This window comes from Rhododendron vialii, chromosome 10a (assembly GCF_030253575.1).
Source record: "Rhododendron vialii isolate Sample 1 chromosome 10a, ASM3025357v1".
Classification (NCBI taxonomy): Eukaryota; Viridiplantae; Streptophyta; class Magnoliopsida; order Ericales; family Ericaceae; genus Rhododendron; species Rhododendron vialii.
Genome location: NC_080566.1, coordinates 34,490,078 through 34,503,292, shown reverse-complemented (window position 1 = coordinate 34,503,292; position 13,215 = coordinate 34,490,078). Strand labels below are relative to the sequence as shown.

At 35.5% G+C, this 13,215-nt stretch overlaps 1 protein-coding gene and 1 non-coding gene across 2 annotated transcripts; one reads left to right on the top strand and one right to left on the bottom strand.

Annotated features, from left to right (window-relative positions):
- Positions 1 to 1,885: 1,885 nt before the first annotated feature.
- On the top strand, positions 1,886 to 4,520 carry LOC131303804 (dof zinc finger protein DOF5.7-like). The gene is made up of 2 exons (XM_058330837.1): positions 1,886 to 2,387; positions 3,114 to 4,520. Exons 1-2 carry the CDS (start codon positions 2,203 to 2,205, stop codon positions 3,859 to 3,861), a joined length of 933 nt encoding a protein of 310 aa, XP_058186820.1. The 5' UTR covers positions 1,886 to 2,202; the 3' UTR covers positions 3,862 to 4,520.
- Positions 4,521 to 12,745: 8,225 nt separating this feature from the next.
- TRNAK-CUU (transfer RNA lysine (anticodon CUU)) lies at positions 12,746 to 12,818 on the bottom strand. The gene has a single exon. It is a non-coding gene; the product is annotated as a tRNA-Lys (tRNA).
- Positions 12,819 to 13,215: the final 397 nt, after the last annotated feature.

The window sequence follows — 13,215 nt, the reverse complement described above, 5'->3', positions numbered from 1 at the left end:
CTCATAAGTTTTCGTGCTTGAATCGATCACAAGTTCACAACCCATAAGTACTCCATATCTCAAGGAGATGTTTCAATTGTCAAAATGTCAAATACGTTTTAAAATCGAGCGTTCTACAAAAATATTTGGAAAATCTTTTAGAGTATATATTTAACATAGTAAGATGAATACAAACAAACCAAACATAACGATCAAATTTGAAGAGTCTGCCAAATTAATATGTTTTAATTCTGTATAGGTCTCATATGATTGTAGTACCTGTAATTTTAATAACGTATATGACGTATGCAAACTAATTTAATTTATTTATCGCTTAACATAAAATAAATAAAAAAACAGGATTATTCATGATTTTGCGGTGTGATCCAAGAGCAAAAAAAGAAAATTGATTTTGGAATTCCACATTTAGCCATTGGCACTTCACTTTTTATCTTTTATCCTATATAAAATTACCAATTTATCCTTTATTTTGTTACTATTCATCCACTTTAAAGGATATTATTATAATTTTTAATAGAAAAAAGAAGAAGACAAAAGCTAAAGTACCAATGGCTAAAAATAAAGAGCAAAAAAAAAAGTCTAAATATTCCTCCTTTAGCGTTTAATTGCGAGTTAACACCACCACCTTTAAATCCCTTTCTAATTACTAACTTTTTTCTTTCTTTTTTGCCTTTAGGGTATGATGTTGTAAAAGTTGTAACCCACAAACCCATCATCAACTGTCAAGAAGTACTTCCATCCATTTATTGTTTGATTTAGTAGTACTCTATTATTTTCCTCCTTTTTGGAATTCAATTTTTCACTTTTTCAAAATTTTCTCTTTTGACTACATATATGGATCTTTCTATTCTGCCAAATCACCATCAGAGTGTCATCCACTTTTCTTGTCCTTTCTCGATCTCTGCCTCTCTTATCTCTCCCTACACCCCCCTCATCTCTATTTAGGAAAATGATAAACATTGTTCATTAGCAGCGGCGGCGGTTTTAAGATTTTAATTTAACGGTGACAAAAATATATTTAAAAAAATTTGTATACAAAGCTCTATATTAAATAAATTTTTTTATTATGATTGAAAATAATTTATTTTATTTTGTTGAGTTATACTATTATTTACATATTTAGAAATTTAAATGAAGTTTTTTTTTTACTTTAACTACTTATGAACAATTCAGTACCAATAATATGAAAAACAATGAAAGAAAAATCTTATTATATGTAAAAAAAATACAAAATTTTGCTGTATTTTTTAAGTTTAGGCGGTTCACTTGAACCTCTTCAAACAGTGGTGGAGCTGCCCCTGCTCATTAGTGTTTAATGATATGTAAAAAAATATTTCGATATTTGAAACCTGTGGTATTGATATGTGTTAATGTTTATTGATATTCGTAAAATATGTATTATTCTTTGACTAACGGGCACTATGTATGATCTTAATATTCGTGAAATGTGTATTACTCTCCGACTAAGAGCAAGTTTACCAATGGATTGGTATAATACCTTGTGAACAGTTCACAATTTTATTTTAGCTATCAATTTTTTCTTTCACAACTATACCAATATTATTTATTTTACCTAACACCAATTAAAATATATATTGTTTCACTCTTTTCCTATTATTTTTTTCCCCCAAGGAGGGAGGAAAGAGAGAAAGAAACAATAAAAATAGAAAGGAGTGTGAATAGTGCTTAGGTAAGTGGCTAAGCCCTATTCATAAATGTATTTTACCTACCATTTTCCCTAATCTAGTGCACGGCTATTTTTTGAATTTCTCCTCTCCAAAATAACTAAAAAAGTATTTTACCAATGCTAGTGATACTGTATATGCTCTAACAGGTAGTGGGTAAGACCCCTCTATATATACCACCTAGGCCTTTTTCTATCTGAACTGTAAGACCTATCCTCTCTCATCCAACTTTATTTATTCTACCAGATCTACCCTTCAAACATAAGCCTATATTTCCTCCACATCCCCTTTCTTCCCCTCCTTAATTGATGAAGATCACAGGCACCCATCAACATCCCCTCCCCTCCCTCTCTCTCCTCCACCCCATGCATGATACCCATTGAAATCCACTAGTATCTTTGCCTCTTTCCTAAGGAAACTAAACAAGCTCTCTCTCTCTCTCTCCAATATATATCTAGGGTTTCTTTGTGAGGTGCAAGTGCAACTAATTAACGAGACCAGCAGACTTGCTGTCGTGATGTCTGAGGACAATATTCCGGCGAAACCAGGTAGCCAAGGCTCCGGGAGCAAGAAAACGACGCCGCTGAGGCCGCCGGAGCAAGCCCTGAAGTGTCCAAGATGTGATTCCCCCAACACGAAATTCTGCTACTACAACAACTACAGCTTAACACAGCCAAGGCATTTCTGCAAGACTTGTAGAAGGTAATAATTCACATACATATCTGTATGTATAGATGTCTACCAGCGTGCTGTCAATTACTGGGTTGGGTCAGTTTATATGGAAGTTTTGTTTCAACTTTAATTGAGTCATCGGGGAGAGATTGGTTCTCAGGATTAGTAGCGGAGTCAAAACTTCGACCTGAGAAAGCCAGCTTAATAGATATATATTTTTTATCGGAACATACTTATGAATCCCGAGTTAGGATTAATCCGTATAGGTCTACTAGACGAATATTGAGAATCGAGATAACAAACAATATACAAAATATATATATGGCTATGTATAGTTGTATACGTAGATGTAGCATACTACATACAAAGATTGGATGATAACAATATTTTTGGGGTGATCAAATCTACTCTTGGGAACTCTTGGATTAATTTTTCGAAACTTCAAACAATTAAAATCCTTAAAAAGATTGAGGGTTCTATTTCCCAACTTTGAACTACTAGATATCAAGAAAAAAAAAAAAGGTAAAAGAAAAGAAGAACAAGAACAATATGTTGAAAATTTTGTAATAATTAAGGCTTTGTTTGGAAGGTGGGGAAAGAAAGACAAAGGCAGAGAACATCTATTTTTCTGTTTTCCCTTGCTTGATGAAAAAGAGGAGAAGGTAATAAAAAAAAATATTAAATGTAGGAATATTCTTTTCTTTTTCTTTCTTTCCTCAACTTCAAAAGTGTTGATTTTGAATTATTGTCGGATAGGTACTGGACTAAAGGAGGAGCACTCCGCAACGTACCGATCGGAGGCGGCTGCCGGAAAAGCAAGAAGTCGAAACCCTCATCTTCAAATTTTTCCGGCGACTCGAAGGACTCCGGCGGCGGTTTGAAGTTCTTCCATGGTCTCTCTCCTGCCATGGATTTTCAACTTGGTGGTGGTGGTGGTCTCTCTTTCCCCAGCAGTGGGTATTCCTACAACCAATTCCCTCTCGCTTCTTCCACTCCTTGTTTTGCTACCGACACTCTGGGAAATTCCAGTTCTACCCTCATGGGTCTCAATTTCCCTTTACTAAAACAAGTAGAGGGTGGTGGATTTGGCCAAGAAATCGGCGGTCAAAGCAGTACTATCGCGTCGTCGATCGAGTCGTTGAGTTCGATCAACCAAGATTTGCACTGGAAATTACAGCAGCAGAGACTGGCAATGCTTTTCGGAGGCGAAAACAGTCAGAAAGAAAACAGTGGGATTTCACTTCAGAAGCCACAACCCATTATGTTTCAGAATCTGGAGATATCAAAACCTGATGCTTGTGATCAGGTAGGGGGTAGTACTGGTAATGGTTCGAGAAAAGAGGGTGCAATTAGTAATTTAGCAACAGAGTGGTACTTTGACAGTGGATCATATGCACCTCTTGTGAATCCTCCAAATACAAGCAATAATGGGAATGAGAGCACAAACAACTGGAGTGGATTGCAGAATTGGAATGAGTTGAATCAGTACAGTGGATTGCCATAGCTGAGAGAAAGATCAAGTGGAAGAAGAGCCAAGGAGTAGGGTGGAAAAAGAAGGAATGGAAGTAAATATAGGATATCTCATATGATCAAGAAAGAGTAAGGCTAACCCTTTTTCTCTTTTCCTCATAGTAATTACGCACTCAAATTGGCCTCGATAACCGGTCATAAGAAAAAACTACGTACCCAAGATCCATCGGATAACTATCAATCTCTTGTATTGTTTTCACCTCTCATATTCTTTCTACCAAAGTTTACCTATACCAGTGGTCTAGTGCATTTTTTTTTACTATTTCATTTAGTAAATATCTTGATCAGAAATGAGAAGATTTTTATACGATTCCAATAGTTGAAAATACACTAGAATGCTGGTACAGGTAAATATGGGTACAGAGGATTTTGAGTTCTCTCTCGGGGCGTAGCTCGATATGGAAAAAAGGTTGGGAAAAAGGGGAGGGAGTTGGGTTTTGTTTTTTTTTTTTTTTTTTTCCCCTTTTTGTTTTGCTTATGTTGGGTTTTACATAATCAGAAAGATGCTGATCAACAGCCTTTTAGTTATTGATGATGTTGAATTGTTTCTCCATTCCTTTAACTTTATTTCGCCAAAATTGTAATGCTAAGAATATTAATCACGTTAGAAATATTGAATCGTTTATTACTTAGAACTCGTAAGTAATGCTCATATGTTCAGGTTATTGTTTTGGAAAATGATTTTGTTATTTCTTTTTTTGTGAAAGTTATTTTTCTGCAAGTGTATTTTTGCATCAAAAATACACTTGTACTTACAGAGGAGTGACGTTAACAAAAAAAAAGAGTGACAAAATCAGCAACCATTTCTTTTTAGTGTCTAATGATATTTGAATACTGTATCATTCGGTGCATAGTGCTTGCTCTTGAGTTGTTACTCCATTTGTTCCAATTTAAATGTCCCATATAATTTTTCAGATTTGAAAATGCAAAAAACAAACAGTAAAAAAAGGTTTAAATTGGAACGGAGCAGATCGGAGTATTTACTTATTTTATTTATTTACTTGTCTTACGTCTGGATTACAATAACTTTTGCCCAAAATACCACTTCAAATTAATGCTTGATAATCGAATGTTCGAGTTAAATTACGATATCCTTTGCCTCAAATTTATCGGGTTTTTTCCATCCTAGTACGGAGTAATATTCTTTCCTACGCTTAATCTCTTCGGGATCTGGGATGGATAATTTTGTTTTTTTCAGTCAGAAGAATCATAACTCTCTCTCTCTCTCTCTCTCTCTCTCTCTCTCTCTCTGTATATCAGGGTATCTGAATCTCTCCCTTCTCAGTCACTGAACATTGTCTGGAAAACATAGCAGAAGCTGGTTTACCTATGTCATAGCCTTGCAGAGTTAAACCTAGCCTGTCCCCCTCTCTCTCTCTCTCTCTCTCATTGCCTTGGGCGTTTCGTCATTATTCATTGCATGCAGTGTAGTCAGTGATGTGATTCGGTGTGGTGTCTGGAAAAGTGGTGGCTTGAATGGTAGACTGTCAAACATTGTGGTAGTAGGAGTAAATTACACTGAATCCCCTTAAACTTTTTCTCATTTCCCTTTTTGATCCGAATGCACCTTTTTGGGAAGAGAAAATCGGTATGGACATCAATTGTGAACATAGATATCTTCATAATCTTTTTCTAAATTCAACTAATTCTAAACACATCTATTTCCAGGTTCATTTTGTGCAACTATACATTGGTTTGTTTTTTTTTTGGTTATATAATCATTAAACTTACCCATGTGCATCTAGGGCTGCAAACGAGTCGAACCGAGCTGAGTTTTAGAGTGTTCGAGCTCGGCTCGCCAAAAATTTAGTTGGCTCGAGCTCGGCTCGTTCGGCTCGTTTATGAAACAAATATATATAAATATATATATATATAAATAAATATAAATATGTAAATATATATATATATATATATATATATATATAAATATATATAATATAATCGAGCTCGCGAGCCAATTCGAGCCGAGTTTCGACTAGCTCGAGCTCGGCTCGTTTATGAAACAAGCCCAGAACTCGAGCTCGAGCTCGTTCGTTTTTGTCTCGAACCGAGCCGAGTCGAGCCGTTATCGAGCCGAGCTCCGAGCCGCTCGCGAGCGGTTCGGATCGTTTGCAGCCCTATGTGCATCTATCCCCAGTACTATTCCTCCAGACACAAAAAGGCTGCGAAGATACCACAAGGAGCCACCCAACGTAGAACATAAATACGACATAAAAACTTCCATCATGTGCCCAAAGAAGTCCATAATTTGTAAACAAATTTGAAACTCGTAGCTCAACTCCAACCCAGCTCCAAATATGCATGGTATTTGGTGTGGATCTGGAAAACTTGTAGGGCATCTATCTTGACAATCAATGATTAAGATATGATTGCTAAGATAAACAGTTCGAATATGCTATGCAGGGTGCACTACAGAGAAGCGGCCTCTCCAGGATTCCTGATTCCGTTTGGTGAGTTGTTACAATGGTGCAGGTAGTGACTAGGCAGCAGAAAGGTAGAAAATGTCTTTGACAGTGAATTTGATTTTCAAAGTGGGGATTGGAGTAAGCTGTAATTTACCTGTCAAACAATTGGATGAGAGAGAGAGAGAGATGGTACTGGCATCTAGAGCATAGGGTTCGTATAGTGTCACAAACATGTTTCGGGTTAAACTTTCTTAGGTTATCGGGTAGTGAGCCCCTCGGTTGTACTCCGCTGCCACTGCGATTCTCTTTGTGCTTTTGTTTGCGACCAAGAAAAGCTACTCCTAGTACGAGATGCTTTTCTCTACCCCTTTTTCTGTTTTTTTCTTTCTAACAATCCTGCAACCAACCACACACAATTATATTTATTTTTTAAAAAAATAATTTCAAGCTCAAAAATAATAAATTTATTGAAATTTAAAAATATACATTATAGATCTTGTTTGAAAGATCTCATTAAAATCTTTAATATGGTGCAAAAAAAATTGAAAAATTATTTTTCATTTATATTATTTTTGAGTTTGAAAATATGAAATAAATACTTATTTTTTAAGAAGGTATTCTGAAACGGGCTCTCATTCCGTCCCAAAATTTTTGGTCTTTTTTGATATTTGCGTCATTCTTTAAACTCTTACATCTCATAATTTATGATATTTTTTTATAATTTTGAACACTTTGTATTATATATCTGATCGACAACTATCAAACAAAATCTATTCTGCATATTTTAGAGTATTATAAATCTAATCGACAACTATCAAACAAATTCATACTGCATATTTTTAGAGATTCATATTGGAAGATATAAGAGTTTAACGAACGACACAAATATCGAAAAAGTTGGAAGATTTTGGAACGGAGGGAGTATATACTTGTAGTTTTTTGTTTGAACTGCTTTTCTACCCGAGTTGATTTATTCATCGAGAGTTGCTATATGTACCGACCATGGGGAGGGAAATAGTACCGACGGCTGCCGGCGGGCCGTCTTCGGCCACCGGACGGCCGATCCGAGCCGTCCAAAAATTCTAAAAAAAAAAACCGATGGGTCTCACGCTAGAATCAACGTCATCCGAGGTGTGTAGGGTACTTGATCCGAGCACCCCTTTTTCGTGTATATACACGTATATACATATATACACGAAAAAAGGGTGCTTGATCCACACCTCGGATGCCGTTGATTCCCACCTACGCCCCATCGGTTTTTTTTTATAGAATTTTTGGACGGCTCGGATCGGCGGTCTGGTGGCCGGAGACGGCCCGCCGGCGACCGTCGGTACGATTTCCCTCCCCCATGGTCGGTACTCATAGCTTTTCTGTTTATTCATCCATTTCCTAAAATGAATTAAATAGTAGTAAAAAGTTATTTGGCATATGTCAAACTACTGGAGAATGTCGAAAAACTCATCCAATTCTTCTTGTTGATATACACCATACTTTATTCTCGTGAGATGATACACACTAATTAATTGGATGCCGAGTCAACTTTGCGCCTTGACCTGAATGACATTTGGTTAACATTTTTGAAATCTGATATTAGCTTTATACAAGGAAAAAAAATATTACACGGAAAATATAGATGGCATATCCAACACTTCAAATCCTTTGATTAATTCTTTTGATTAATTATGGGTGATGTAAAATAGTTTGGCTAATGAGTAGGTTTTTCTTACAATACCAGTTTTGTTTCATGTACAACACGCCGATTTTGTAATATAGCAAGAACGAAATAGAAAGAATAGTTTTTTCTTATCAAAACAAGAAAAAATGTTCTTTGAAATTATAGTAGAATAATTGTATGATGAAAAATCTAACACCAAGAGAGTTAGCCTCTGCCTAGTAGGCGTTGGATAATATTGAACAAATAATGCTAAACAAGTTCAGATATTAGTACATATCTCACCGATATTAATACCTCATCACAAATATCAATACATTTGTCTTGGATATTGCTACACATTTTACCTATTTTCTTCCGCTCTTAGGACTGGTCGATGTTAATTACTAGCATTAATTTGTTTTATTGAAAATAATGATATGACAATATTCTAAACCTATCATTTGCTTTGTTGCTAAGTTCTACTGTAATCTATATGGTTATACGATCGATGGTTATATTACCATCTTAGATTTTGCATAATTGTGGAAGAGAAAAAAAAACTCAAAGTATCTCTTTTAGGTTAATTAGCTTCTAGCTAGGTTAATTAGCTTCTGTGGAGCAATGGATCTATGGATCCCAAATGCATGAAATTTTTTAACTCCTTGTAAAAGTTGTTTTACAATTTCAATATATCTTTTTACCACGGAACCGATTCAAATCGAGCCATAAATTCCAATCAATTGAGGTTAGCTCTATGAATTTGTTGTCTTGAGCTCTGTCAAGAGCATTGTGTTCTAAATTGTCCAAGAAACTTTAACACTTTGTTTGGTTCACAACTCATCTCATTTCATTTTTCTCTCTAAACGTTTTTCAATACATTTTTCTCTTTATCTCTTTCCACTCATTATCATTCATTACATCAAAAATAACTTTCAAAAATGCAAACCAAACAAGGTGTAAGTCTTTTCAAAGTACAGCCTCCAAAGTTAATTTTGATATCAATAATTCTACAACCACGCCCATTTTACACGCACAAATACACGCTCATACATACAAGTGTGTGGAGTCCAAGTGACATACAAGTGTGTGGGCTCCACACACACTAGATACTCTAGTGTGTGTGGAGTCCAAGTGTCTAGTGTGGCCCGTGTGGGTGTATATTTGGGTGTGTAAAGTGGGTGCGGTCCTCAAACTACTCTTTTGATATAGCTCGCTCTTTAGTGTTACCTTCTACCTTAACCAGGACCGCTAATTAAAGGGTTATCAAAGAGTACGCAAAAGTTGACTATATTTTTATACTTTTCTTCCCGTTTGATTACACACAAGCTAGCTATATTTTTATACTTTTCTTCCCCCTCTCAAGACAATAAGAAAAGAAACAAAATTTCAACCCTAATGAAACATACAAAAAGTTTTGGATAAGCCAATGTTTTATCAACTTTTGAACCAAGCATAGACTCAAGAGGGCCAAAAAGGAAAAAGAAAAAAGAGTTTTACATTCCCTCCAATGGAGAGATAGATCCTGACTTTGTTTGATTTCCATCTTTGAAAAACTCTTTTTTTTTTCTGCACGTTTTTTAATAATTTTTTCTTTTTATCTCACTCAACTTATTACATGAAAAATATTTTTCAAATATGGGAACCGAACAAATTAAGGCAATTTCAGATATGGGAACCAAACAAAGGCAATAAGTTTTACATTTCTTCCAACGGAGAGAGAGAGAGAGAGATGGGTGGCTGAGGAACAGAGAGAGAGAGAGAGAGAGAGAGATGGAGATGGAGATTGGTGGCTGAGGAACAAGAGGGCATGAGAAGCCGCGTGATTAACGTGAAAGACTCACTGGAAGACAAACTTACTTTTTTCCGTTACTCCAACGCCCCCTTGTGTTTTCGTCAACTGTCAAATTACACCCCTGCGAGAATTTCATGAGTCATCTAGGAAAAAACCGTATTGTGCTGTGCCTCCTCAACTACATATCATGCACCTGTTTTGCCTGCCTATACTTGGCAGTTATGCTCTCATTTCTTCGAATGTCACGATTGTTCAAGCCAGCTTATACGCACCTGAACTGATCTTCTCCCTGGTCAAGGTACCTAGGCCATCTACATTGGGACTGTGAAATTCACAAGAAATTACTTTCTTACTAGCTACCAGACTTCAACAATCGAACTCCGGAAAATAATTATGCGGAGATCATATATATATTCCATTTTTTTGCAATCGAATAAGTTGCTCTATGTATTTAGTGTGATCACATGAAGTAATTTCTTGTTTGAGAAAGACCATTCATGTAACATAATACCTCACCCCACAAGAGAGTTCCAAAAAGAGGATATAGATATTTATGGCCAAACATTAGAGTATGAAACATTCTCTAAATATATTCCCTAAATATATTCCTAATCACCGCCCCAAAAATAGGTAATAGATAATAAATATTCCCTAAATATATTCCTACAAGAAAAATCTATTATTTTAACATCACATTATTGATTTGAATGCAATTTTACGGTTATATGCATATTCTGTGCAACAAATCAATGCACTTTTTGACTATTTTTAGTGGACGACAATTACCGGGGATGTATTGTAGCATCTTCCGTGAAAAACAAATTATCAGAAATTCTCTGGTGGGAAATGTTTTCACCCTAGGAAAGGTGGAGACCATGGAGCCATTGAAGTTGTACCGAGTAGGATTCTGTGAAAAAAAAAAGGTTGTGATATGTCTGTAATAGTTTCAAAATTATGATCGGCAAGTGATCAAACGACGCCACCTTGTTTTGCACGAAAACTATCTATAAATATGAAATAGTCTACAAATCAGTAAAATATTTTATAAGCCAGAAAAATGCTATCAAATTAGACTTTCATAATTCTAAAGATAATAAGTTTAATATTGGTTACATTAATTTTGAGTATATCGATGCAAGACATCAATGCTCTCTCAAATATATATATATTTTTTTTTTTTGAACGAAAGCCTATTCCAAAAATATTCTCCTCCTATAATAACAGAGTGTGAAGGAAGGAATGGCCAATTAATTATCTCTCTCGTCTATGGTTATACTAGCGTTTGTGCTTGTTCAATGCACAAAATAAAAAAATCAAATATGATTCTTTTCAGCCCTGTGGATGGAGCGGACATAAAGCTAGTGATAAACAATATAGTTTAATATTTTTTCGGTCCTGTGTTCGATACACGCTACCACTGAAAGGCATGTGTGGTGGAAAAAGAATTTCTAGTACCACGTAACGGTGCGCCTGCATATGTCTGGTGGTAGAATAATTTTTCCTCCATATTCAACCCCCAAGTCTCTCTCTCTTTCTCTCACTTTCCTACGTTTCTCTCTCTCTTTATTTTTTTATAAACGAAAAAGTCAAAATTTTAGAAAATTAAAATTGATAGTTTGGAGGCTTTTGAAGGCAAAACACATTCACTTATAGTATATATAGATTGATTGATTGATAATTCCTAGTTTTGGCCAAATTTTTGGTAGTATGTGAAACCAGATTGGATGTCCTCGTCAATATTGTCTCTCAATCACCTTTTATAGCTAATGGTGTCATGTTATCTTTTTGGTTACAGTGACAAGTTTAACGATGAGAGAGAGAGAGAGGGAGGAGGGGAGAGAGAATGTTGTCCATGGTGTGAGGCGCTAGGAGGTGGACATAGATATAATTCAAACGCAAATCAAGACAAAGATTAACGTAAAATTACCACAAATAAAACATGAACATATCCAAGAACATTTTCCGAAGGAAAACCCCAAACGGGTTTGTCTAATGGTCGAGACTCGGAATTTAGGAGTTTGTTCGCTGAATCGCTCTTAAGATCTCATATTCGAAACCTCTCAGATGCTATTAACTTTTTTGGCGCCAGTTCATACACAGTGGTGGATTCTCCCAAGATTAGTATCAACTATTTTAGCGCCAGTTCATGCACAACGGCAGAATCTCCCGAAATTAATTAAAATAAAAATAAGATGGACTGAACACCTGAATTATCAGGTGTTAGGGGGGTCATGTTCGAGCACGGTCGTCAGAGGAAGCAGCCAGAAAGGGTGACCGATCTTCTATGGGTTTTAGAAGCAGCCACACCCCTCTCTCTCTCTCTCTCTCTCTCTCTCTCTCCCTCTGTCTCTCTCATCACAATGTTAGCCTCTAGTGCCTGTTTTTTGATCCCTCAATTCTCTCTGCAAAAACTGAATCAAAATTTTGTCTTGGTTCATGCGCCACTCTCGACGTGTCTAAATAACCGTCCAATCTGTGGAATTTTACTCATTATAATTGTCTTTTCCAGTTTCCTTTTGTTTTCTAAAACAAGAGTTTCGGGTCCGTTTGATTATAAAGAAAATTGTGCTGGAATGTGCAAATGAGAGAAAGTAAAGTAAAAGAAAAGAAAGTAAAAAGAAATTTTATTTTCTTACACGTGTTTGGTTAAAACCAAATTTTTTTGTAAGAACTTTGCAAGAAAAAATATGCATTTGCTAATTTACCCTTAAAATACGTAAGGGATAATGACAGAAAAGGAAACGTTCCTGACATAATGGAAAGTCTCGTAAAATATGACCATTTTCACAAGAAAATAAAAATTTTCTTGTGTTTTTAGTAAGAAAAGTTGAAGCTGTGTTAGTACTCATGCTTTTATGGGTCATAAAAGAAAATTTAATTTCTTGTATTTTCATGCTAATTAAACACCAAAAAAAGTGTCATTATTTTTCTCTTTACTGTATAACTCTATCAATTTCACTCTATTCAAACGGATCCCAAAAGGAAAAAATAAATGATGAATATTAAGCGCCCACCGTGGGGCTCGAACCCACGGCCATAAGGTTAAGAGCCTTGCGCTCTACCAACTGAGCTAGACGGGCTTTTCAATTTCAAAATACAAGAGGTTTACCAAATTGTTCAGAGGATACGTCATACGTTTGTGTAGGTGACTCATCTGAATAAGGGTAAGATTAATTACTTTAAAAACTACTACTAGTTAGATTAATAAATTCTTTTTAATTTTACCAAAAACTGTTGAAATTAATTACTCATCTTGATGACAAGAATCAGAAAAATATAGTTGGTCAAAATAATTGAAACAGTATAAAAGGATGGATCAAAGTTGAAAAAAGTTGCCTGCGTGCCAACCTCGTTAGGATGTGTCTCTTCCGCTGTAGTGCTGTTTTCCTTTCTTTTGCTCATTTTAAGTTTTTAACCATTGTACAGGTTACATGTGATTAATAAAATTCTTTCTTTGTTGTTCAGAAAAAAAAGCTG